We start from the raw sequence: 25,667 nt of genomic DNA, 5'->3' as shown, positions 1-25,667 counted from the left end.
AGACGAAGGACAAGGAAAATTTAGACATATAACTCCTTGTAAACTAGTCGAATCCGGACAAGACTTTCGAGACCTGGCCTGCAATATAAGGCCTAGGAGAGAGTCTGCCGAGGGACACACAATCACCACAGCCAGATCCACCGCAAGTCCAGAGTTAGGTCATTAGAAATTTTAGCCTCTCGACGAGATCTTAGTCATAGCCTTCGGCTACCCCATTGTAAACCCGTTGTTTTCAATAATCAAGATCAGACAAACATGAAGTAAGGGTTTTACCTCATCAAGGGCCCCGAACCTGGGTAAATCTCTCCCTGCCTGTTTGGTATCCAATGTCTCATGTCAGCCTGCAGGATTCCGTCAACCCTAAGTCCCAAAAGATGGGCATTGCTGAGGAGCACCCTCGTCAGGTAGCATATGCACCCGGGATCCGAATTGAATTTCCGTTATCAAAACTCTAAAGCAACATTAGTAGCCAAAAAAGGGCCCCGAGATCTTCTAGCCCTATGTTGAGTTCCCCTCTTCCTTACATGATCATACAATAAATTTTCTCCTTGAGATGAATAGTCAATGTTTGAAACCTTGCGGGCTGCCACCACCTTGATTTTTCTTCCAGTGGTGGAATAATTCATACAGAATCAGCACACACACCATCCGTCCTAACAGGGACATAAGATCAGCCCAGGCCAGCCAAGCCTTAACAATCCACTATGTCATTTGACAAACTTTCTCAATAGATAAATCCAATCCTCAATCTCTCCAACACCTATCCCACACACATGGACGATGATTACCGGCAGCAATTAGTTCCGGATGAACCCAAGCACCGTCTGATCCCGAGACACCCATATTATTGGCACGGTTTAGGATTATATATGATATTTTTTAATAAGCATCTTCAACCACTAGAATATTCACCGGTATGGCGTCGGTTCCATCAAGTAAGCTAAGCCTGCTAAGGACCTGAACACAATGGAAGGGTGGGTGGACTTGGGGTTTTCCATAACAAAAAAAAATACCCTGGTCAATTTTTGAGAGGCAGGAGATCCAAACACGACGGACATGGAAGTAAGCGACAAGGTGGATGACGTGGTTTTGGGTTTTGGTGTAGTTTTTGTTGTTGTTGTAGATCAGTTTGCAGTGTCTAGGTTGTGGAGGAGGTAAGCTCTGATAGCATATTAACCTAGGCGGAAACGATACCCTCTCTCCGGGCTCGTGTGCGTCTTATATTAAAGTGGGAAGAGCCCCCACCATGGCAATTGTATAGGATATGTACTGTATAGAGTGGTGTACTACACCATGTCTATACAGTATATTACATAGTGTAAAATAAACTAGACTAGATCCAAGGCATCACCAAATTCTTCTCTAAGGGCCTTCTTCTGGACTTGGGGTTTTCCATAACAAAAAAAGGAGACCCTGGTCAATTTTTGGGTGGCAGGAGATCCCAACGCGACGGATATGGAAGTAAGCGACAAGGTGGAGGGGTTTTGGTGTAGTTTTTTATTTATTTAGATCAGTTTGCGGTGTCTAGGTTATGGGGGAGGTAAGCGCTGATAGCATATTAACCTAGGTGGAAACGATACCCTCTCTCCGGGCTCGTGTGCGTATTATATCAAAGTGGGAAGATCCCCCACCATGGCAACTGTATAGGATATGTACCGTATAGAGTGGTGTACTACACCATGTCTGTACGATATATTACATAGTGTAAAATAAACTAGACTAGGTCCAGGGCATCACTACAATCTTCTCTAAGGGCCTTCTTCTGGTCTGATTCCTCCAACTCTCTGATGAAAAGAAGCGTAAAGGCTGTTGACACCGAGACGACGAGCGCGATGAGAGCCAAGTCACGCCACTTAGGCTGGAAGAAAAAAACCATGACCCCCAAGGATGTTAACGTGATCCCTGTGGCGACCATCATCAATATCGATGTCAGCTGCATGGACAAGAAAATGAATATGTGAGTTAGAAAACAAATGTATGTGTAAAATCATGCCAAGCTAATTAGGAAAGCTATCACTGGAACGTTAACCGAGGTGCACAAGGATACCTCTGGTGTTTTGGCCATGGTAATCCACGCGCATTCTTGAAGCTCGCGTTTCTTCATGGCCTCGTTGCGGCGTTGGAGAAACAGCAGGTTGAGCATCACCGTGGAGTAGAGGAAGACGATAGCGGTGATGGCGAACTCATGGTAATCTACCCACCATAATATTAAGACCGAGATGAAGTAGAAGTGAAGCATCAATGCGTTGACAATCATGTACTTCTTGTTGTCGTTGAGGGGAGGCGAGGAGGGCTGCTCGTTGGCACCCTCCATCGTTGAAGCGCCGCCGCCGGCGACGGCCGTGCTCGGCAGCTGCTGGCACGTGGGCTTGGGATCGTAGCAGATTATCTTGGTCATGGCGCGCCCGACCGCTTGCTCTATATATACGTAATAATTAGGTTAACTAGGCTAGCTTTTTTTTGCTTCTGGTATAATCGACTTAGGAAAAGAGAGGTTGTGTAGCTGTAGAAGTAGGCTGCGACGTAGGCAAAGGGATTTATATTTACTGAGACCGGCTGGTGTACGTTAAACTTCTCACTTGGGTATAATTATTAGGTCCGTTCAGTAACATAGTCGAATACGTTTAGAAAGCAAGTTCAGATCCGAGCCACAGTACTTGAACATCGACCCTCCTTGTCCAAACGGAGATGGATGGGAACGGTACGTCGGTACATATGCACTTGCAGTCGGAATCGGAGTTTGAAACCCAAAGACTCGGCCGTGGCCCCAGGCAGCAGGCGCAACACGCGTATAGACAGGTTTCCATACATCTCGATCGGTGATAAGAGCATGTCTAACAGGCCCCGTATTTCGCTGCCCCGTATAACGCTCGCATTTCGCCCCGTATCGAAAAACTGCTCCATTTCGAGCCATTCCGTCTAGCAGACCCCGTATTTCTCCCCGTATTTTCAAAAATAAAAACCCCGAGAAGTTCATCTTCATTGATCATACTATGGATCATACAAACATTCCGATCATACTACGGATCATACTACAGATCATACTACATAACCTACGTCTACTCGTCAAGGATGACGACGGGGATGAAGGCGATGGCGGCGGCCTCCTCCTGCGCCTCCCGCGCCTTCCGCGCCTCGAACTCCCGGACGGCGGCGATGGCCGCCGCCTGGTCCTCTGCCTCCAGCCGAGCTTTCTCGGCGGCTTCCGCCTCGGATTCGGCCACCGCACGCCGGTAGGCCTCCTCCTCCGCTGCCGCCTCCTCTTCCTCCGCGCGGCCTCCGCCTCCTCCGCCGCTGGTGCTGCCGATGGTCGCCGCCCATGCCGCCTTCGCCGCGCGGTCGCGCTCCCACTCAGCGCGCCACGCCTCGAAGTTGGCGCCGCTCATCGGCTTGAGCGGCGGATCCTGTCGGTACCACCGCCCACCGGCGGCGAAGTCCCGGAGCGACTCCGGAATGTAGTACGCGCCGGCGTACTTGCAGGCCGCACGGCGGCTACCCGCGGCGGAGCGCTTGCACTTCAAGCGCCACGCGTCCACCACGTTGTCCGGCGAGCGGGATCGCTTCGATCCGCTCGCCGGAGAGGCGCTACTGCGGCCGCGGGCGTCCATGCCGGAGCTGGGGTCGAATGCGGCGCGTGGGAGGAAGGAATTGCTCGCCGGAGCAGGGTGGAGGCGGCGGCGGCGCACGGCGGAGCTAGGGTAGCGAGTGAGGGGTTAACCCCTCACTCGCACCTGCGGCCAGTATAAATAGTGGGCGGAGGGGCCGATTTCCTGGGGCCCGTATTCCGCCGAAACGGGGCGGCCCGAATACGGGGCCTGCTAGATGGCCCAAACCGCGCCTGCCCCGTATGTCGCCGGAATTTTACGGGGTGGACGGGTTACAAGGGGCCTGTTAGACCTGCTCTAAATACGCAGCCGCTCATCTCTACTACTACTACCGCATCCTTCAATCCATCCATCCCGCGACCAATGCACATGGAGAAATCGGCTAGGCTAGCCACGACCATGTTGCCGCCATGGTCGCTAGGCTCCCGCCGGTGCGCTACTACGTCCCGTACGAGGAGGAAGAGGAGAAGCCCGTCCAAGACCCGGACTCTCCGCAGTCCCCGAACCAGGTGTCCGACCTCTTTCCACCGCTGCTGATCCTCAACAACAGCCAACCATTACTCGATTAGGACGAGCCACCGCCGCCGGCGCCGGAACTACCAGCACCTGCAACCAGGACTCGGCCGTGGCCCGAGGAAGACGATGATCTCTGCTACTTAATTAGCGGATGAAGACGACCCCGAGTCTAGGCTCAAGGGCTTGGAGGTCCAGAGCAAGCGGTACGCCGTGTTCGCTCTGCGTCATTACAACGCCGACCCAAGCAACATCATCAAGTACGAACTGCTCGAGGCCACCCACAGCAACGGCATCGTGCTCGACTACGGGCACATAATAGGCCATGTAACTTTCACCGCCAGGGCCACCGCGCGGGACTCGACCCCGCGGCGCCAGGGCAGTCTGATCCACGGCCCTTCTTCGCTGAGGTTCACGAGTCCATGGACGACGGAGAGGAACGAGGTGAGGACGACGACCTCTGCAACTCCTTTTGTATATACTCTTTTTACTGAAAATTAATAAAAATAACTCAGTGGGGAAACCCACTGATTCAGCCTAAAAAAAACGATGACCTCTGCCAGTTCTGTGTGTGATAATTCTTGGTTTAACGATGCCTTGGACTCGGCTCGGTTCCATGTTAATATAGGCCAACATCGGCTGAGATTTACAGAGTTGTTACAAGAGATAGAGAGAGGGAAAACCGCACAAGATCTTTATCTACAGATGCTTGGCGTGAACATGAAGATAGAAACAACTTAGCTTTATCTAACTAACTATTCTATCTCTAACACCCCTCCTCGATCACAACCTTTCCTAAGGTTGAGATTGTATTTAAAAGCTTCAAACTGCCGTGTTGGTAGAGCCTTTGTGAATCCATCTGCCACCTGGTCTTGAGAAGGGATAAATATGATCTCGAGCAATTTCTTTGCCACTCTTTCCCTTACAAAATGAAAATCTATTTCTATATGTTTTATCCTTGCATGAAAAACAGGATTGGCTAAGAGGTATGTTGCTCCCATGTTGTCACACCATAAACATGAAACTTTCTTTCTATGAACACCAAGTTCCTTCAATAATGATTCTAACCAAATAACCTCTGCAGTAGCATTTGCTAATGCTTTGTATTCAGCCTCAGTACTTGACCTTGAGACTGTTGCCTGTTTTCTAGCACTCCAAGAAATTAGATTAGGTCCAAAAAATACTGCAAATCCTCCTGTTGATCTTCTATCATCAACACAGCCTGCCCAATCAGCATCTGAGAAGGCACTTACTAATGTAGAGAAGGATCGCTTAAAACTTAACCCAAGACTTACAGTACCTTTGATATACCTGAGTATTCTTTTCACTGCAGTCCAATGAACAGTGGTAGGTGAATGTAAATACTGGCATACCTTATTTACTGAAAAGGCAATATCTGGTCGTGTAAGAGTTAAGTATTGAAGAGCACCAACAATGCTCCTGTATCTTGTACTATCATCTGGACCAAGTGGATCTCCCTCCATAGCTGATAATTTTTCTGAGGAAGACAAGGGCGTTGGTGCTGTTTTGGAATCCTTCATACCAACTCTAGTCAACAAATCCATAACATATTTTTCTTGGGTTAGAGTTATACCATCTCTTAATTTTTTAACTTCAATTCCCAAAAAGTAATGCAGATCACCTAAGTCCTTAAGTGCAAAAGCCTTCCTCAAATCTTGAAGCAATGCAGAAATAGCTCGGGTTGATGAACTAGTGACAATTATATCATCAACATACACTAGCACAAAAATGGTGATACCTGACTTGTTGTAAATAAACAATGAAGTATCAGCTTTGGATGGTGAAAAATCAAGTTCTTGGAGTTTTGAGCTCAGCTTTGCAAACCATGCTCTAGGTGCTTGCTTGAGTCCATATAGAGATTTATCCAATTTGCACACATGATAAGGTGCATGTGGATCTTCATAACCAGGTGGCTGTCTCATATATACTTCTTCTTCCAGAACACCATCGAGAAACGCGTTCTTCACATCTAGTTGCCTTAAGCTCCAACCTTTTGAAACTGAAACAGCTAAAACAAGTCTTATGGTAGCAGCTTTAACAACTGGACTAAAAGTGTCCTCATAATCTATGCCATAGCGTTGTTTAAAACCTTTTGCTACTAGTCTAGCTTTATACCTATCAATGGTTCCATCAGCTTTTTTTAATTCTATATACCCATTTACAATCTATTAAATTTATGCCCTTTTTGTATGGAACTAAGTGCCAAGTTTTATTTTCAACTAATGCTTTGTACTCATCATTCATAGCATGTTTCCAATCAGGATTTTCTAATGCCATTTGCAAAGTTTCAAGTTCATTAGAAAAAGTGGAAAGACCATACCGAACCGTCCCATCGGTGTAGGTTTTTGGCCTTCTGTTTCCTGTTGTAGATCTGGTGCGGTGCACATGTACCACAGATGAGCCTGACGCAGAGGATCCCGGATCTGTAGCTGCCCCCTGGCGTTGTCGAGGATCCGCGTCGCGTGAGGATTTCCCGCGCGCGGGAGCTGCTTCGATTTGCCCATCTGGCCTGGCAGTTCTCCACCTGGTCGGGAGCCCACGAGCAGATGCGGCAGCAGGGGGCCCACGCACTGTCGCTGGTCGGCCTGTTCCACTGGACGTGGCAGCAGGAGGGCTGCCTGCCCTTTCGGGCGCGGAGGAGCCAGGTGATGTGGCGTCCGTTCATTGGCTGCTGCTGGGCCCGCGAGCATCTTCTGACGCGCGACCGGATGGCGACGCAGAACTGGATCCCGAGGGCGATTCTTCCAGGATCTCAGGCGTATCTGCATTGAATTCCGCGCCAGGCATGTCGTCTAGCGGCACATCCGGAACATCGCCGTTTGGCTGATTTTGACCACCGTTTTGTATGGGATTTTCTTCTCCATCTAGCTCCTGCACCTGGGGAACATTATGAGGCAAATAACAGTAGGAGCATTAGGTGTTAGATCAACGCATTGTTCCTCCCCTTGATCTAATGCCGATGGATTTTGGAGGGAGGAAGGAAGGAGAAGAACTTCTCGCCGGAGGAGAGCACCAGCATTGGGATGAAGCTTGGCAAAGGGAAAAACTGTTTCATCAAAGACAACGTCTCGTGACACATAGACACGGCCAGTGGACACATCAAGGCATTTTACACCTTTGTGCATATGACTGTAGCCAAGAAAGACGCATTGTTTGGAACGGAATGCTAACTTTCGCTTGTTGTATGGTCTAAGGTTGGGCCAACAGGCACAACCAAAAACACGTAGAGATGAAAAATCAGGAGATTCATGGAGGAGAAGTGTCATAGGTATTTCATTGTCAATGACCGAAGATGGGAGCATGTTGATTAAGTATGTGGCGGTCAAGAAGGCTTCATCCCAGAATTTTAATGGCATGGATGCGTTTGCAAGCAATGCTAAGCCCACCTCGACAATGTGGCGATGCTTGCGTTCTGCTGACCCATTTTGTTGATGGGCATGAGGGCAGGACACATGATGGGATATACCCATTTTTGTGAAAAAGGGGTGTAGTTTTTCATATTCACCTCCCCAATCTGTTTGGATGGCAATGATTTTTCTATAAAATTTTCGTTCAACAAGAGTTTGAAAGTTCTGAAAAACTTGAAAAACTTCAGATTTTTTCTTGATGAGATAGATCCATGAAAATTTACTAAAGTCATCAATGAAGATTACATAGTATGAAAAACGACCAACAGAGGTGGGAGCAGGTCCCCAAACATCTGAGAACACTAACTCTAGTGGCTTAGTGGACATACTAGTGGATCTTGTATAGGGAAGTTGATGACTTTTTGCTCTTTGACATGAATCACACACAAACTCACACCTAGATTCTTTTGAATGTGGAAGCTCAAATTTCCTAAGAATTCGATGAACGATTTTGAAGGAAGGATGACCTAATCGATCATGCCACCGTGTAGTTGAAGGCTTGGTGGCGCTAAGGACTTGTTTATTCCTCGATGATGATGATGACACCAACCTCTACCTTTAAGAAGTACCTTCTTCGTTTCCAGATCCTTCACATAAAAGTACCAAGGGTGAAATTCAACATAGACATTATTATCTAATGTTAGGCGATGAATGGAAACAAGATTTTTTGTAGCACTTGGAACATGGAGGACATTTCGAAGGTGCAGTTGTTTGGATGGGGAGTTAACAAATGCATGACCAACATGACTAATGTCCATACCTGTCCCATTGGCCGCATGGATCTTCTCACGGCCATTGTACTTCTCTTTCATGGTGAGCTTCTCGAGCTCACCGGTGATGTGATCTGTGGCCCCAGTGTCAGAGTACCAGTTGGTATCCACACCGTAGGAGGCGGCGTTTGCACCTCTTTCTTCTTCCTCCTCTTCATCCTCAGAGTATCGGTGCCAGCACCTGTATGCAGGGTGGCCCGATTTGCCACAGATCTGGCAGACGACGTCGCGGTCCTTGCCGCTGCCTTTGTTGCCGCCGCCACGACGACCGCCTCCACGGCCGCCTTGTTGATGTCCCTGGCCATGCCCTTGAGCATAGCCACGACCGCCGCCACGGCCGCCGCGATAGTTTCCACGGTTGCCATGTCGTCCGCCACGCCCGCGTGCAGCAGAGTTGGCGGAGGACTTCGGATCGTTGTCGACGCCGCTGAGGAGGAGATTCAAGTGATTGTCGTAGGAGCTGATCTGCGCGTAGAGCTCGGCGACGGTGATCTTGTGATCGGGGTTTGCCCCGATGGCGGCGAAGAGAGGATTGTACGGGTCGTCAAGCCCGGCGAGGAGGTACTCCACCACCTCGTCTTCTTCCATGGGGCGGCCTGCTGCTGCAAGCTCATCGGTGATCGCCTTCACCGCGGCGAAGTATTGCGCCGTAGTTTTGCCCTCCTTCTTGGTGTTGGCGAGCTGCACCCGCAGGTTGGCGATGCGAGTGCGGGATTTGGCGGCGAACATGGAGTTGATCGCCAGCCAGACCGCCGATGCTGTCCTCATGCCAATGCAGGAGACGAGGATCTCCTTGGACAGCGATGCCAGCAGGTAATGAAGGACCTGCTGATCAGTTTGAACCCAGTTTTCATAATCTGGATTGCTCACCTCGGTGCGTTTACCGTCGATGGTGTCGAAGATCGTTTCTGACAGCGCCTTGTTTGTCCCATCGAGGAAACCCATCAGGCGGGCACCTCTGATGGCAGGGAGGACCTGCGTCTCCCACAGCAGGAAGTTCTCCCTTGTCAGCTTCTCCGACGTGCCCTGCGTCGGTAGCGGGCTGCTCATGCCGAAGGTGGAGGAGGAGGAGCTCATCGTGTTTCTAGATGTGTTTTTGGAAGACTAGCTCTGATACCATGTGATAATTCTTGGTTTAACGATGCCTTGGACTCGGCTCGGTTCCATGTTAATATATGCCAATATCGGCTGAGATTTACAGAGTTGTTACAAGAGATAGAGAGAGGGAAAACCGCACAAGATCTTTATCTACAGATGCTTGGCGTGAACATGAAGATAGAAACAACTTAGCTTTATCTAACTAACTATTCTATCTCTAACACTGTGGAGCTGGCCCTCCCAAGCATCCGAAGGTGCATCCAGAGCTACTCACACGACAACACACAAACATTGTTGACTGACTGGGTTACTGATTCGATACCCTCTAGCATCTGAGTTTGATATTGATGACAAGATTCTGAACATTTGTTGTAATAATTGTACCCGTCGATGTAAACAGGCCGCGGGTATATCTATGATTTCATCTGCCAACAATTAACGGAAGTTATTTTACGCATAGTTTGGAATAGTCGGCTATCTCATTTAGCCGCAACATTTTTAGAGGCTATGAAAGGCTATAATGGGCTATTTCATTTAGGTTTTTTTTATTTGAAATGTTTCATTCATATATTACAAAAAAAACAGGAAACCTATAACTCAAAAACAATTCGTGATACAACTTGTTCAACAATACAAGGCAAATAAGTATTCAATTATTCAACTCAGAAGTTTCATTTAATCATATTGAATGCAAATTCAGATAGAAGAAGTAGAAAAAGAAAGAGAAATTCAAAACAATTAGGGGCTAAATAGGGCTATAGCCGGCTATTAGTGATTTTTTTCTCATTTAGCCTATAAATGGCATAGCCGCAGCGGTAGGTCTCCTAAAAAGCTAATAGCCGGGCTATAGCTGCCTATTTAAAACTTTGATTTTATGCAACCCGGACTACCGATACATGATGAATAAGAGGCACTCACTATTCGAAATATACTTCTCAGTTCTCACTCAAAATTGCATAGAACCACCGTAATTCGGGCTATGGCTTCAAAAATCCATTGCCAATTTGCATATGCGGGACATGTTCATGCACTCCCAGCGTTATTACCTCTTTAAAAAAATTATAAAATTACTCCAATGTCGTCAAGTTTGATGGATCCGAGCCACAACTCATCTTGGTCAATTCGCTCAGCATCACACCCTTCTCCGTTGTGGGCTCCTCGACCTCCATGTCCTAGTTGTCAAGCTGGACTCCCACCAAGTGCTTCACTAGAGCCGTTCGGCCACCCATCTCTGACCTTCCAGTCATGCCTCACATTTTCCGAGTAGCCAAGCTGATCGGCGAACAGCTCATACTAGCCAGCCTTTTGTCTTTGGAGATAGTACATGTGTGCTTAGCACACGTCGTTGTTCGCTGCAACCATGTACGTCCCGTCCTGGCTCACCGCGACGCCGTTAGGGTATGGCAGGCCGTCCTTGAACAGCGGGAGGAGAGAGCTTTTAGCATTTTGGTTTCCTCCAATTTCTCAACTCCCATTTAGAATATACTAGTACAACCTAAAAATAACATGGTGGGGAATAACCTAGCTAGCGAACTTGACATACAATAAAGTTGAAAATGAAATATGTTGGGGATACATATATAGAAGCTTTCATCCCGGTATCAATGAATGGTAATTCACACATAAGTATGAGCACAGAACGAAGTGAGGGGGATGGAGCATGATAAGGTCTAAACTGCATGAGTACATCACAAAACCATTCTATAATAAGGCCATGTTAATTAGATTCGAGAAATTAGCCATCATTACTTTGCAACATGTATATCACGCTCTTCGTACTTTTTCTTTGCTTTCACCGAGTTCATGTTTCAACACGGAAGTGAGACATGCGATAAGTATTCCTAGATACATAATGCATAATGCATGAGAAAACAAATTAACAGATTTCATTCCGCGTTGGCATCTGTTATCTTATTCAAGCCAAATTCTTACAATATTTGTGTATCTGACCTCAAATTTAGAGTTCTGCAATATAAGTTCAAACGGGAAGTTGTGTTTGGAAAATTTCCATTGTATCAGTAATGTCAATTGTGTGACATTTTTATGGGATTTCTTGTATATATGTACATGCATGGATGAAAGATAATTAATTCTATAATGCAGTTGCTTTTGTCTTCATAAATCATGATCTATATTGGCCGATATTTTAAATACTGGATTGAACAAAAAATCGAGCTCTGCCCAAATTTCTTAATTATCTAAATCAAATTGCATCATGGTAACTAACTTCGCTATATATTCCGGGGCGTTTCCGTAACTGGTTTGGAAACTACCTGTTGACTAGTTGAATGCCCGTGCTTCGCCACGGCTTAACAAATTTATCCAATTGGTAAAATTCATACGTATGGAACTAAATGACACAATTCTAAAGCGCAAAATTTATACTACGTCAAAAATCCATTATTATTATGCTCAATGCATAGCTTTATGTGGCGGCTCATCGAAAAGAAAAACACATGCCTATTTAGCTCAGACATGTTATAACCCAATAGTTCATATGCTTAGTTGTAACACGAGAGTTCATATATCGGATAAAATGGCCCGACGGTTCATATAACATATGAAAACACAGGACTTTATAGCCCCACAGAGAGCGCCAATATGGAGGATGGGCTCCATGCAGCCCGTTTTTCAGAAAAAGGTCGAAATCAACATTTTGAAGTTTCAAAAAATTATAAAAAACTTAGATACACATAATGATGATTTCTACATGTGTGCAAAATACCAATGCGGAATATTAAGTATTCTGGAATTTATGAACCATGTAAATGGTATATAGATCTTAATAAACCAATTGCAAGGGAGAACTAAGATATACCTTGTTAAACTAAATGCTGATACAAAAATGGAACAAAGTAATTAGTAGGCATGAAACAGGAACTATCATCCCACAGTTTCCAATGATTAGACAATGATAGGTAACCATGAACTCACATATACTTTATGTCATGTAACCCTGAGCATACTATAACTCATTTTGACGACTGCACTTAATCAGGCATTTGCACACAAAAATCACATCAAGTTGACACAAGATGTGCATGTGAAGGAAATCAAAAATATCTCGGAAGTCAGCACATGCGCAACAGATGAAATTGAGACTGTCTCGCAATATATAGTAATGAAGACGAATAGCTAAGAAACTAAAAGAAACCATACTCAGTGATGCAAATAGAATATTTCTGACAATTAAATAAAGTGAGAAATATGGAACTCAAACTGTTTCCACTCTCCATTTCACCGCAAGTTGTCGGCACGGGACAGACGGCAGGATCACCACCGATGTGGCACGTTTCACCTTTGTCTACTCCTCTCGTGTGACTGGCCTTGTATTAATCCTCGGCTCCTTAATTATTTTTCTCATCACACATGTAAACATAATGCATATAAATTTTTTGGTGGTATTTAAAGGAAGAGACCCAAAAATCATTATTTCAACCTCAATACCACTTTGCGAAGGAGAAGAGCATGCAATGTGTTACTGAAACAAACATGCCGTACTCTTGATCTGTTATACAACACACTTTTTCGCATTGCTTTGGCCCATTAATACTGGTTCATACACATAGCATACACATAGTAACCATTTGTATAGTTAACACCACACCGAGAGTTGGGTCAAAGCCTCCCAGACCAGATCTACAATCAGTGCTACACTTTTTTCACACAAGGGAACTTTCCACACCACTCTCTCTCTCTCTCCCAAGAAAAAATGAAGTCCTATCCCACAATTAAAACCGTGGGATAACACAAAACTCACATTGTCACCATACCTTAGTGACGGAACGGAACAACCTACAAAAATAATGGCAGGGAAAAATGTTAAAAAAGAAACAAAGAACAACTATATATCTATTGTTTAGTCTGCAACCAATTTTATTATTAAATGAAGTAAATAATTCACATTTATCTATACCTCTAAATTTAACGATGTATCAATTACCCAGAGACTAAACTCTAAATACATTGGAAACCTAACATCTCAAAAAAGCCAATTGCAACTAACATGTGCGGTTACATTATGTTAGAAGAGGTGTTCTTTCTACCCATTATAAGTATTTAAATTAAGACAGAAAATTAGTATCTACAATGACACCTACCCGTAGAAAAACAGACACCTACATGCTAAAGTCTCCATCCTGGCCTTCCCTATACCTGGCCACTTCCCCATGCCATTGTTTGCCATGTCCGTGTGTTGGTGCCACAAAAAAAATGTTGGTTTTATAATATTCACATAAAATGGATAATAAGGTGTATTAATCAGTTCATCAGAGCAAAGAGGATAACTCAAGGTACGCAACCATTAAAAATGATATTTGCTCTTATAGCACACAAAAATAATCAGTAAAACTCTACAATATTTTCGTGATCTAAGTAAAATGGGTTCTGATGGACGGTGCATTTTCATCACAAAATACATCGCTTAATTTGTCTACAAAACCATAATAAGACATGTTTTCATGGGACAACAAACTGGAGCGGCCATGGACAATTGACATGGCTCATATGAAATTTTTTGGAATGAGATGAATTTATGGAATTTAGGGATCAAAACTACTGAAGAAGCTCACCGAACGACATGTGTATAATGCGAATGACCACTGCCCCTTCTCGCGAGACCTCGGTGGTGTAAGGCAGATGTCTGGGTCCTCGTTCTCTCCGAATTTCCGTTGGCCGCCTCCTCTCCATCCTTCCACCGACTGGAAGCATGGCCGAGTAGCAACTCCGGAAACCACCAAGGAGAAGGAACCACTGAACTGCCGAGCAACAGGTTGAAGTGCTTCGTCTTAAAAAAATGATGCAAGTCTGCACAAGAACTGAAGGCGCAATAAGATGGTTTGCATCACTACAAAGACAAATAGTTTGATCGAGACTACAATTGCTGAAGCACGTGTCACCCGTAGTACTCGGTCCTCTCCGCTTTATTATTGTTGTTATCACTTAAAAAAATCCAAGTAGACCTTCCTGTACGTCCGTATAAAGTAAGATAACTGAATATGAAAAAGGACAGTATACTTCAAGGATCGGTTGAATCCAAACCATACTTCAAGGCTCATATGAAATTTGTTGGAATGAGATGAATTTATGGAATTCAGGGATCAAAACTACTGAAGAAGCTCACCGAACGACAGGTGTATAATGCGAATGACCACCGCCCCTTCTCGCGAGACCTCGGTGGTGTAAGGCAGATGTCTGGGTCCTCGTTCTCTCCGAATTTCCATTGGCCGCCTCCTCTCCATCCTTCCACCGACTGGAAGCGTGGCCGAGTAGCAACTCCGGAGACCACCAAGGAGAAGGAACCACTGAACTGCCGAGCAACAGGTTGAAGTGCTTCGTCTTAAAAAAATGATGCAAGTCTGCACAAGAACTGAAGGCGCAATAAGATGGTTTGCATCACTACAAAGACAAATAGTTTGATCGAGACTACAATTGCTGAAGCACGTGTCACCCGTAGTACTCGGTCCTCTCCGCTTTATTATTGTTGTTATCACTTAAAAAAATCCAAGTAGACTTTCCTGTACGTCCGTATAAAGTAAGATAACTGAATATGAAAAAGAACGGTATACTTCAAGGATCTGTTGAATCCAAACCATACAAGAACTCCTGCTGTTCTCAGCCAACATTGAACCGCGAATTTTTCAGGTTATCATGTTTGCATACAGATTTATTTTTCTAAGATCTTATTCATAACTATTAATAGTTTAAACTAACATAAATGAATGTAAGTTTAACCAGGTTCTTATAACACAAAAGCATAATCTGGCATAGCTACTAATGATACTACACAAATAGTAGATGACAATCTTTTTACACAAATAGTAGTTAATAGAAATTTATACTATGGAGTCATAACATTGGCTCTAGAAAACTGGTTTTTCTATAATAAATACATATGTTGAGCTTCACTGAAACGCGTAAAATTAAGATGCGATGCTGAGCTTCACAGATAAGCAGGGTTGTGTGTAAATAACAAAAAACCTTGTGCTAACTCCAGCTGATGGGAGAGAATTGCCAATATGTTTTATTATAAAATACTGAAGATAAGCGCTCTTACTTCCCAAAGTGCATCTGCATATGAACTCATGTCAAGGAGGATGACAAGCACATACTTCGCAGACTCATATGCCAAATATTCCGCTGTGCTGAGGAATTTTTGGAGTAATAATATGCTCAATGCTTGGATCATTTTCCTACGACAAAAAAATGGGTTAGTTGGCAGATTATACAAAATCCTTAGAGCAATAAGTGAAAGAGAAAAAAAAGAGGAAAACTTAATCCAAATGTACGAGATTAAAAAATAAGGTAACTCTCTCTATAGAACCATTCTCCTTAAAATCTGCAAGGGAGCATCAGCTTCTCTTCCTCTATACATTCGATAGAGGTAATATCAAATCCGTTTCTCTCTCTCTCTCTCTGTGTGCAATACATGGCTATATCTAACATGGGATGTATTATGTTCACAAGTGCAGGCTCGCTAGAAGAACAAAATCAAACGACAAACAAGTACTCCAGTGTGTTGACCCATTTTTAAAAAGACAAACCATGCACTGCCCACAAAGGCCAAAACTACTCTACCCTTTGTGTGATTATATCTAAAATGTTGCACATCAGAAACTTGCCCTACAGTCTCTGTCATGTGAAGGCAAAAAAAAAAGCTCTAAGTGGAGCTTTCAACTTATATGAGAATGAAAATCTGGGCATTGCTAATAGCCCATGGCTTGAGTGCAGTAATGTTGCAGGTGCCAAAATTTGAGCATCTTCAGTAGCAGCATTCAATACCCTGGATTCATTTATCTATTACATAGGTAATTTCAGTCTCTCAGAAATAAAAAGAACACAGTCACACAGAGAAACAACAAAGGAGCAAGCTGGATCCCCCATCCACGACTTACCCTACTATCTCTGCTGCAAATCCAGCTCTTGTAGGATGGGGGAAAGGAGACAATCGCAGGAGGTCTACTTGCCCCCATTCACTGCTTGTTGGCTTGAAGTAGGGGCATGCCTCTGTGCTCGAGGTCTGTCACGCGGAATCGAGGGAGGGGAAGGGTCAGGCGTACCAGGGTAACCTTGCCGGTCAATGGAAATGCTCGTCGTTGTCGCGGGGGGTAGGAAGCGCCTGCCGCTTGTATCCCCAGGAAGGATCGCGTGCTACTGCTGGCCGTTGAGGCTTGCGGCGGCTGGTCGCCGACGACTCGACGGAGGTGGGTGGTGGAAAGGGCGGCGGACGGACTATCGGCGGCGTTTTGAGCTCTATGTGGAGCTGCTCGTTGGTAGAGAGAGGTGACTGGGGAGGGGGACGGTGGCGCTGGAGAGGACGGGAGAAGAAATCTATTGCTGCGACGTGAGCGGCAACTGTGTACGCGTGCGAGCGGGGACTTCGTCAGCGGCAACTGTGTAGATAGACGCGTGGGGTGCGGACGAGACAAACTAAATCCCGTAACAAACCTCTAATAATCACGCAAAGGAGGTTAGCGGTGGCATTTTTGTAGATAGGATAAAGACGTGGGAGGGTATTATTGTCCATCCTGAAAATGTGACACCAGGCATTCACCAGTTTGCTCTTAATAGTAGAGATCCATGGCCATGTTCTGTCTATCTCTAATACTCCCTCCGTTTCATGAAATATGTCTTAAATTTATTTAAATTTAAATATATCTAGAGTTGTAGACACAAAATACTGCCTAGACGGATCCAAATTTAATCAGTCTTGAGACAATTATTATGGAACAGAGATGTATATCTCAAACTTAGACGTGCACACGAACGACAAGACGGCATGCAGCATGGAACGCGTTGGTATGCATGAAACTGTGTATCCACATAAAAAAAGGGTTTTGCTATGTCTCGGTTTTTTAAGTCTATGTCACTTTAAAAAAGTGATTGAGTGCATTTTTCTGTTAAAAAAGTGCAAAGAAATATGTAACTGGATCCAGTTACACTTTTCTTTAAACTACAGTTGCACTTTTCTGAGTTGACTGAGACTTAAGAAAATCTCAGTCAACTGAGACATACACACGCACCCTAAAATAATACACATAAATACTCTCTTTTTTAGCAGGTTTTTTTACAACTAGTTCCTATCTATGTAACTCCTCGACGGCTTTGATTTCCTCGTGGGTGAGGTCGGCGAGATTGCTGAAGCCAACAAGGCTATCGTGGACCCCAAAAGCGTAGCCTGTGCCGGTCGACCTCGTGTAGGGCGTCCTTGAACATGGCATAGCGGTGCTCCTCATCGGCAATGGAGCTGTAGGTCTTGCTGTTCTTGGCCTTCCACTCCACGAAGATCCGCTGCGCCTCCTCCTCGCTCCTCTCCCTATCCCAGGACCAGGCACGGTAGTCGGCGTTGTGCCAATGGAGATCGATGCGTTGGAGGTAGTGACAGAACCTGTCGTACATGAACCCTTCGTCAAATTCGGATCGGCAGCTGATTCCCTGCTCCACGCTCCAGTCCGTGAAGATCCGTCGAATGTCCTCCGTTGTTGACGTAAAAATTGCATAAAACCACCGTAATTCGGGCTCCCCGCTGTTGATGGTATCCCGCATTCCTCTGAGGATGCTACTGAGTACCACAGTGTTCTTGAAGGTCTGCAGTACTTGACTCTTACCTTACGAGATATTTCCTATGTTGTCAACCATGTATGTCAGTATACATCTTCAGCCACCCAGAGATGCTCATTGGTCTGTTGTGAAGCGCATCTTGCGCTATGTTCGCCACACGGTGAACTACGGTATTCACCTCCGTCCTGCTTCATCAGGTTACTTTTCGCCTTCTATGATGCGGATTGGGCTGCCATCTCTGATGATCTTTGATTCACGGATCGATATGAAGTGTTCTTTGGTCCTAATATTATTGTTTGGAATGATTGCAAGCAAGCTACAATATCTCGGAGTAGTACCGAGGATGAGCATAAAGATGTTGCCAATACCACAGCTGAGCTGATCTAGGTACAATCTCTATTACGAGAATTGCGAGTTCTGCAATTTCCGTCTCCTATTCTTTTGTGTTATAATATTGGTGCTACCTATCGGTCATCCAACCCAATTTTTCACACCAGGACAATACATTGAAGTTGACTACCACTTTGAGATGGAACATGTTGCACATAAGCTACTACAGATTAAGTTTATCTGTTGCAAGGATCAACTTGATGACATCTTCACCAAGCCTCTATTTTTGCCTTTCTTTCAAGGTTATAGGCGCAATCTTAACCTGTTAGATGTTAGATGACACAGTTAAGATTGATGGAGGGTATAAAATTATATATATATTAGCCTCTATATTGTACATGTATTGTACACTAGTAGAAAAAGAGGCTTCCGTCCACCCCCATTAGTCCCGGAAATATTCGAACCGCGACTAAAGGGGGCTTTAGTCGCGGTTCGGGAGGCAACCCGCGACTAATGCTCCATCCGAGACGAAAGGGTACCCACCAACCGCGACTAAAGGGCGATGGAGGGATGCGGCCGGCGGAAAACCTTTAGTCGCGGTTGGGGACACCAACCGCGACTAAAGGGTACCCCTTTAGTCCCGGTTGGTGTCCCCAACCGTGACTAAATGTTTTTCCGAGTTTTTTTACTCCCACGCACCCTGCACACCCCCCCCGTGGATCGCCTTTTTTTGGTTTGTAAAATACAAAAGAAAATGATAGAAAATTCAGAAAAAAATTGTTTTCAGATTCTTGTTTGTTATGCAACCTACTATTCGGAGAAATTAAGAAATTCGAATTTTCATTTTTTTGCAAAAAAAAGTTTAAAAAATGGTAAAACCGCAATAACTTTTGCATACGACGTCGGAAAAAACGTATAATATATCAAAAAAATCCTGGGAAAAAAACCCGGTTAGCAAATTTTTAGATTCCCAAAATTCCAAATAAAAATACGAAAGCAGGAAGATTTTAGTTTTTGCTATAAATTATGGATTTTATATATTTTAAATTTTTCAAAAAAATAAAATTAATAATTGCATCCAGTATAAAGATTACTATTACGTTTACCCAATTTTTAGATTTTCAAATTTTTAGGTTTGGCAAAAAAATATTTAAAAAATTTAAAAAATTAAAAATAATAAAAATTAAAAAGTTAATGTTTATTTATTTATTCACGATTATTATTACATCATTATTTTTGTTTATGACAAAAAATATTTGAAATTCAAACAATAAAAAAATGTGACATCGACCAACATGTTAATAGGATTGATATGATACTAGTATCGCACATACATGTGCGCGTAGCACTTGGATGCGGGACGGAATGGAACTCGGAAGTTGCGTGCTAGAGGTGGAGTAGTGGGAGGATGGGTGACCGAGCGGGAAGTTTGACCACGAGTAAGTAATTTGACTAGAGATAAGTGTAGTTAAAGATAGAGACTAAGCTATGCAAATAACTGAAATAATAGAAATTCTGAAAAAATAGAAAAAAAATGAAGTGAAAAAAAATTAGAAACCCAAATGAATTAATTTTTTTTTAACGAAATAGCCTTTAGTCCCGGTTGAGGACATCAACCGCGACTAAAGGTCCTTCGCCCAAGCGCACGCTAGCCGCCCACGTGGACGGACCTTTAGTCGCGGTTCGTAAGCAACCGCCACTAAAGGGGGGGCTTTTAGTCGCGCTTAATTGGTCGCGGTTGCGCAACCGCGACTAATGGCAGTTGCGAACCGCGACTAAAGGCCATTTTTCTACCGAGCGAGAAGTTTGACCACGAGTAAGTAATTTGACTAGAGATAAGTGTAGTTAGAGATAGAGACTAAGCTATGCAAATAACTGAAATAATAGAAATTCTGAAAAAAATAGAAAAAAAACGGAGTGAAAAAAAATTAGAAACCCAAATGAATTAATTTTTTTTAAACGAAATAGCCTTTAGTCCCGGTTGGGGACACCAACCGCGACTAAAGGTCCTTCGCCCAGGCGCACGCTAGCCGCCCATGTGGACGAAACTTTAGTCGCGGTTCGTAAGCAACCGCCACTAAAGGGGGGGCCTTTAGTCGCGCTTAATTGGTCGCGGTTGCGCAACCGCGACTAATGGCAGTTGCGAACCGCGACTAAAGGCCATTTTTCTACCAGTGGTACATCTGTTTACACTATAAATACAAACCAACGCCAACCCAGTTGGGTATCGAGAGTTTCCCAAATTCTGTTGTCTCACACGAAGCCACCACGCACCACCTATACATCTGACAATGAGTAAAGATCATGGTTTCTTTGTGGGCAAAGATCATGTTAACAACTAGATGATACCCCGCGCGTTGCAGCGGATTTATCGATGTCGTTCTAAATTGTAAAGAATAACACTCATAAGAAGACAATATAAATGAATGATATGCACCTGGCGGAGTATTTTGAGGCAAGAAATGAAATAAAATTCCATCATTTGGATGCACCAATTTACAGTGCATTGTTTACAAAAATGATAAGATTGGCTTGAGTCAAAGATGTCACATTGAAAATTTTAACATTATTTAACCTCACATGATAAATGCCAACACTAAATAGAAGTATAGAACGGCACATGTGTGTTGTTCCTCCTTTCTCCACTAAATATATATTTTGCCATTGTACAATAAACTTAGCGCGAGTGAGATGTAGAAGATGAACAGGACATCTTGCAATATAAATTGAACAAAAGCTGGACAACATAACGATTCTGGTGGTATTGCTGTCAGTGAAAATAGATTAAAAAATGAGGTAAATAATGTTAACATATTCACAGCCATAGCCAACGTAAATCAAACTGGACTGAATAATCGACCTGAAAATATAGTCGGTAGCTAGTACTTGCACATAGGACATAGCTGAGCAGAAATGCAGATATGAAGAACCTTCTTGTGGACTGATCGCCCAGCTAATGAATTGAGCAAAGAAACTGACACATTTTTAACACAAAACGGAGCAGTTGTATAAAAATGCGCACAAAGCACTTCTCTCTCTGACTGCTCTTGTGACTGCTACCTGCAGGATGAGAAACATTATCCCGTGCTTAGAGGTTCAGTTGTAAGCTATAGACAGAAGTTATTCAGCTAACAACACTTGGAGGACCTTAGCCCACTTTAAATGGCAGCCTAGTCAGTTTTTCTGCACCTGATAGAGTGGGCAGATGGAGATAGTCGGAGAAAAGCTCTGGATTGAAAGTTGCGGCGATCACAATATATAACAGGCTGCCAATATAACAGTGTCTTGAAACTATGAGCCATCGTACTTCAGAATTCAGAAGATCATTAGTTAAGCAATGCGTATATGATGGATGCACAAAAAGCCCAAGATATGGAGGATTATGTCGGTTCACATGGAAATTTATCCCACAGATAGCAAGCAACATGAATGCATTCATAAGATAAACATGAAAATAAATGGGAGAGAAACTTTATTATGAAATCAGAGAGCTAATCTTACTTTGGAGGTTTGGAGAGCACAAATTTTGTGGATCTTTAGCAGTGGCAGTCCTCAACGACTTTAAGATGCTGATGGCTTCTTCCTCCTGCGTCAGCTACCAGGACGCATAATCCGATCGAAACCCTGCAATCAATTTGGAGGGTCTTGAGCTTGCAGCCATATAATCTAATCAAAATCAATCGAATTAGGTGGTGGCAGCTAAACGTCGAGGAGCTTTGAAGCCGGACAGAGGCGCAACCTGGAAGATTGAGAAAGGGAGACTGAAAATCGCAATCGGTTTGCTACCATGGTGGAGATGCCAGAGATGGCGACCCAAGCAGGAGGGTAAGCTCGATGTTGATGGCATCAAGATTCAGGCAGGGTTAGGCTTTTAATATGGAGGCAGCGGCGGTTCAGTTGAACCGAGCAGTTCCTACTCGATTAATGGTGGGAGTTTCATGAGCGTTAGTGGTCAGGAGGCCATAGGTCACGGCGGCGGAGGAGATTGTACCAGCGAGCCCGCCTGAGAACGAGAAGGGACATTCTCGTGCTGGTGTGTGCGATTATTTGGTAATGAAGAAGGCATAATGGTGGTGTGATGTTATTTGGTACTACTAACATGAGAGAATCATATAGTAATTATTTTGCTGTGCTACGGTGAATGACATGGTGAAGATGATGTGGGAGGCTTAAATGACATGGCAAGTTATGATTGGTCAGAGATGCTTGATGAGATGGATAGGCTGCATGTGAAGAGAAATGGGATCACCTATTAAGAATAGAAAGATGTCTTATTCCGTGGAAAACAAAGAAAACACTCATCATGGAATATCACATACCCCGCGACACCCTCTAAGAAAAACTGGAATGCTCATCTGGTCTACTAGACTATTTAACGAGCAGCAGCGGAGATGACCACCACCTTCGTTGCCGCTGCGCGACCACCTAGGGCTCTCTGCGAACAACACGACGTATACTGACAGAAAGAGGAGGGGTTGTTCCCACACATTCAAAATCTAGGAAGCTAAATGCAATAAACCAGCGCCGCCGGAGCCTCATGTGAGTCACGCGTGAGCTACATCTAACCCCACTTGACCATGGTTTTGATGGCTTTCCACCAATCTGCACCAAATCGCACCGACAAGACAAGTTCATGTACTTGACCGAACCAATTTCCACTTCATGGTCCAATTTGCACATGCGGGACATGTTCATGCACTTCCAATGGTTATTACCTCTTTAAGAAAATTATAAAATTAGTCCGATGTAGTCGAGTTCGACAGGTCCGAGCCACAACTCCTCTTGGCCATTTCGCTGAGCGTCACGCCCTTGTCCGTTTGTGGGCTCCTCCACCTACATGCCCTAGTTGTCAAGCTGGACTCCCAAGGGAGGCAACTAGCAGCAGGATGTGTGTCGTGACGACACCTCCAAGGAGGTAAACACCATCCGTAGACATCGTCGTCGCCGGCAGTGGCCTAAGCCTTGCGGTGCTTTCACGGACACACCATCGAACACGCTGGCGTCCCTGCAGGCAGAACCCCGTAAGACCAAACCAGATGAGCAGAACCGGGACGTACCGTCTCCAAAGTTGTCAAGGTGCACCGATGGCGGCGAGCCGTCACCATGCCATTGCAGCACCATCCTACCAGCCACGGATCCCAAGCTCTCCCGAGCCAGAGCAAACTCGAGAGAGAAACGAGATATCCCGGCCCCTACCGAGAACACCGAGATGCGGCCCAAACCTAGGCCCACCGGCCCAGATCTAGGCCATGTTGATTAGATTCAAAAAATTAGCCATCATTACTTTGCAACATGTATATTCCCCTCTTCCTACTTAATTCTTCTTTGCTTTCACCCAGTTCATGTTTCAACACGGAAGTGAGACATGCAATAAGTATTTCTAGATACATGCACAATGCATGAGAAACCAAATTAATAAATTTCATTCCGCATTGGCCTCTGTTATTTTGTTCAGGCCAAGTTCTTATGAGATTGTGTATGGGACCTCAAATTTAGAATTCTGTAATATAAGTTCAAACGGGAGGTTATGTTTGGAAAATTTCCATTGTATCAGTAATGTTAATTTTGTGACATTTTTATGGGATTTGTTGTATATATGTACATGCATTGAGGAAAGATAATTAATTCAATAATACAGTTGCTTTTGTCACCATAAATCATGATCTATATTGGCAGAGATTTTAGATTCTGGATTGAAGAAAAAATCGAGCTCTGCCCAGATTCGGAATTATCTCAATCAAATTGCACCATGGTAAGTAACTTGGCTATATATTTATGGGTGTTTCCGTAACTGGTTTAGAAACTATCGGTTGAACCCTCTAATACCCCCACCCTTTCATGAAATATGTCTTAATTTTGTTTAAATTTAAATGTATCTAGAGTTGTAGACACAAAATACTGCTTAGATACATCCAAATTTAATCAAACTTGAGACATTTATTATGGGACATGAGTATATCTAAAACTTAGACATGCACACGAACGGCAAGACGGCATGCAGAATGGAAGGCGTTTGGTATGCATGAAACTGTGGACGCACATAAAAAGATACACACAAAGTACACTATTTTTATTTGAGCATGGTTGTTTTTACAACTACTCCCTAAGCACGTAACTCCTTGACGACTTTGATCTCCTCGTAGGTGAGGTCGGCGAGATTGCTGATGCCAACAATGCTATCATGGACCCCAAAAGCGTAGCCGACGTTGTGCCGGTCGACCTCGCGTAGGACGTCCTTGAACATGGCGTAGCGGTGCTCCTCATCGGCAACGGAGCTGTAGGTCTTGCTGTTCTTGGCCTTCCACTCCACGAAGATCCGCTGCGCCTCCTCCTCGCTCCTCTCCCTGTCCCAGGACCAGGAAGGGTAGCCGGCGTTGTACCAATGGAGATCGATGCGTTGGAGGTAGTGACAAAACCTGTCGTACATGAACCCTTGGTCGAATTCGTATCCGCAGCTGATTCCCTGCTCCGCGCTCCAGTCCGTGAAGATCCGTCGCATCTCCTCCTCGCTCCTGTTGTTCGTCCAGGCCCAACCGGGCAGGGCGGGGTAGTCGTCGTTCTGTTGGTCGAAGCGGCGGAGGCGGCGCTTGAACAAGGCGTAACGACGCTCCTCCTCAGCGGCGGAGGTGTCGGTCTTGCGGTAACTGGCCCTCCACTCCGTGAAGATCCGCCGCATCTCCTCCTCGCTCCTCTCCCTGTACGGCGTCCCGCTGCTGTCCGATGTGGTCGTGGCCGCCGCCGCGGCCGCCAGCGACACCAGCAGCAGCAGCGTTGCCGCTGCCATGAACCTCATCACGACGCGCGCTAGCTCGATTCGATAATTGTGTGTGGAGTAGTATAGATGGGATATGTGGAAGGAAGGAAGCTAGCTCGATCTCTCGCCGACAGCTAATTTTGGATTGTCGATTTGGTCGATGTCGTATATTTAAAGGCTCGCGGAAGGGACGTACGTAACAGAGAGACCTGCCGCGGCGGCGCCGCTCTTGTGGTGGTCGGGGTGCTGTCCGGCGCCCCGCGGTAGGTGGCGAGTCGACATGAGGTGTTTGCTCTGCTGCTGCGCGTGAAGGCCGGAGCGGCGGCTCCGGGACGTGGAGGTTTTGCTGCTCTGCCCTGGCCGTGCGGGCGGCAGGGCACGACTGCGTGGGCGGCCGTGGGGCGCGTCCTGGAGCACCGTGGCTTTGGGGCACGGTTGGCTTCGTGTGGCGGCGGCGGCGAGCTGCGACGCGGGCGCTATTTCTTCGCCTTCATGGAGGCTTCTATGACTTGGGTTTTGGTGAACTCCGCGCGAAAGCACTGCATCCACTTCGGTTGGTGCCGGCGATGTCGGCGTCCTCGGACGTCGCTTCCCTCGTTGGAGGCATTGT

General features: G+C 45.1%; 1 protein-coding gene across 1 annotated transcript; it reads right to left on the bottom strand.

The window, feature by feature from the left end:
- Positions 1-24,406: 24,406 nt before the first annotated feature.
- On the bottom strand, positions 24,407-25,096 carry LOC124665107 (oryzain alpha chain-like). Its single transcript, XM_047202512.1, has 2 exons — positions 24,897-25,096; positions 24,407-24,719 (listed from the first exon to the last, which is right to left on the bottom strand). The coding sequence occupies exons 1-2, from the start codon at positions 25,094-25,096 to the stop codon at positions 24,407-24,409; spliced, it is 513 nt and encodes a 170-aa protein (XP_047058468.1).
- Positions 25,097-25,667: the final 571 nt, after the last annotated feature.

Source organism: Lolium rigidum, chromosome 1, assembly GCF_022539505.1.
Source record: "Lolium rigidum isolate FL_2022 chromosome 1, APGP_CSIRO_Lrig_0.1, whole genome shotgun sequence".
NCBI classification, from domain to species: domain Eukaryota; kingdom Viridiplantae; phylum Streptophyta; class Magnoliopsida; order Poales; family Poaceae; genus Lolium; species Lolium rigidum.
Note: the sequence above shows the minus strand (reverse complement) of the source record. Positions and strands in the feature narration are given on the sequence as shown.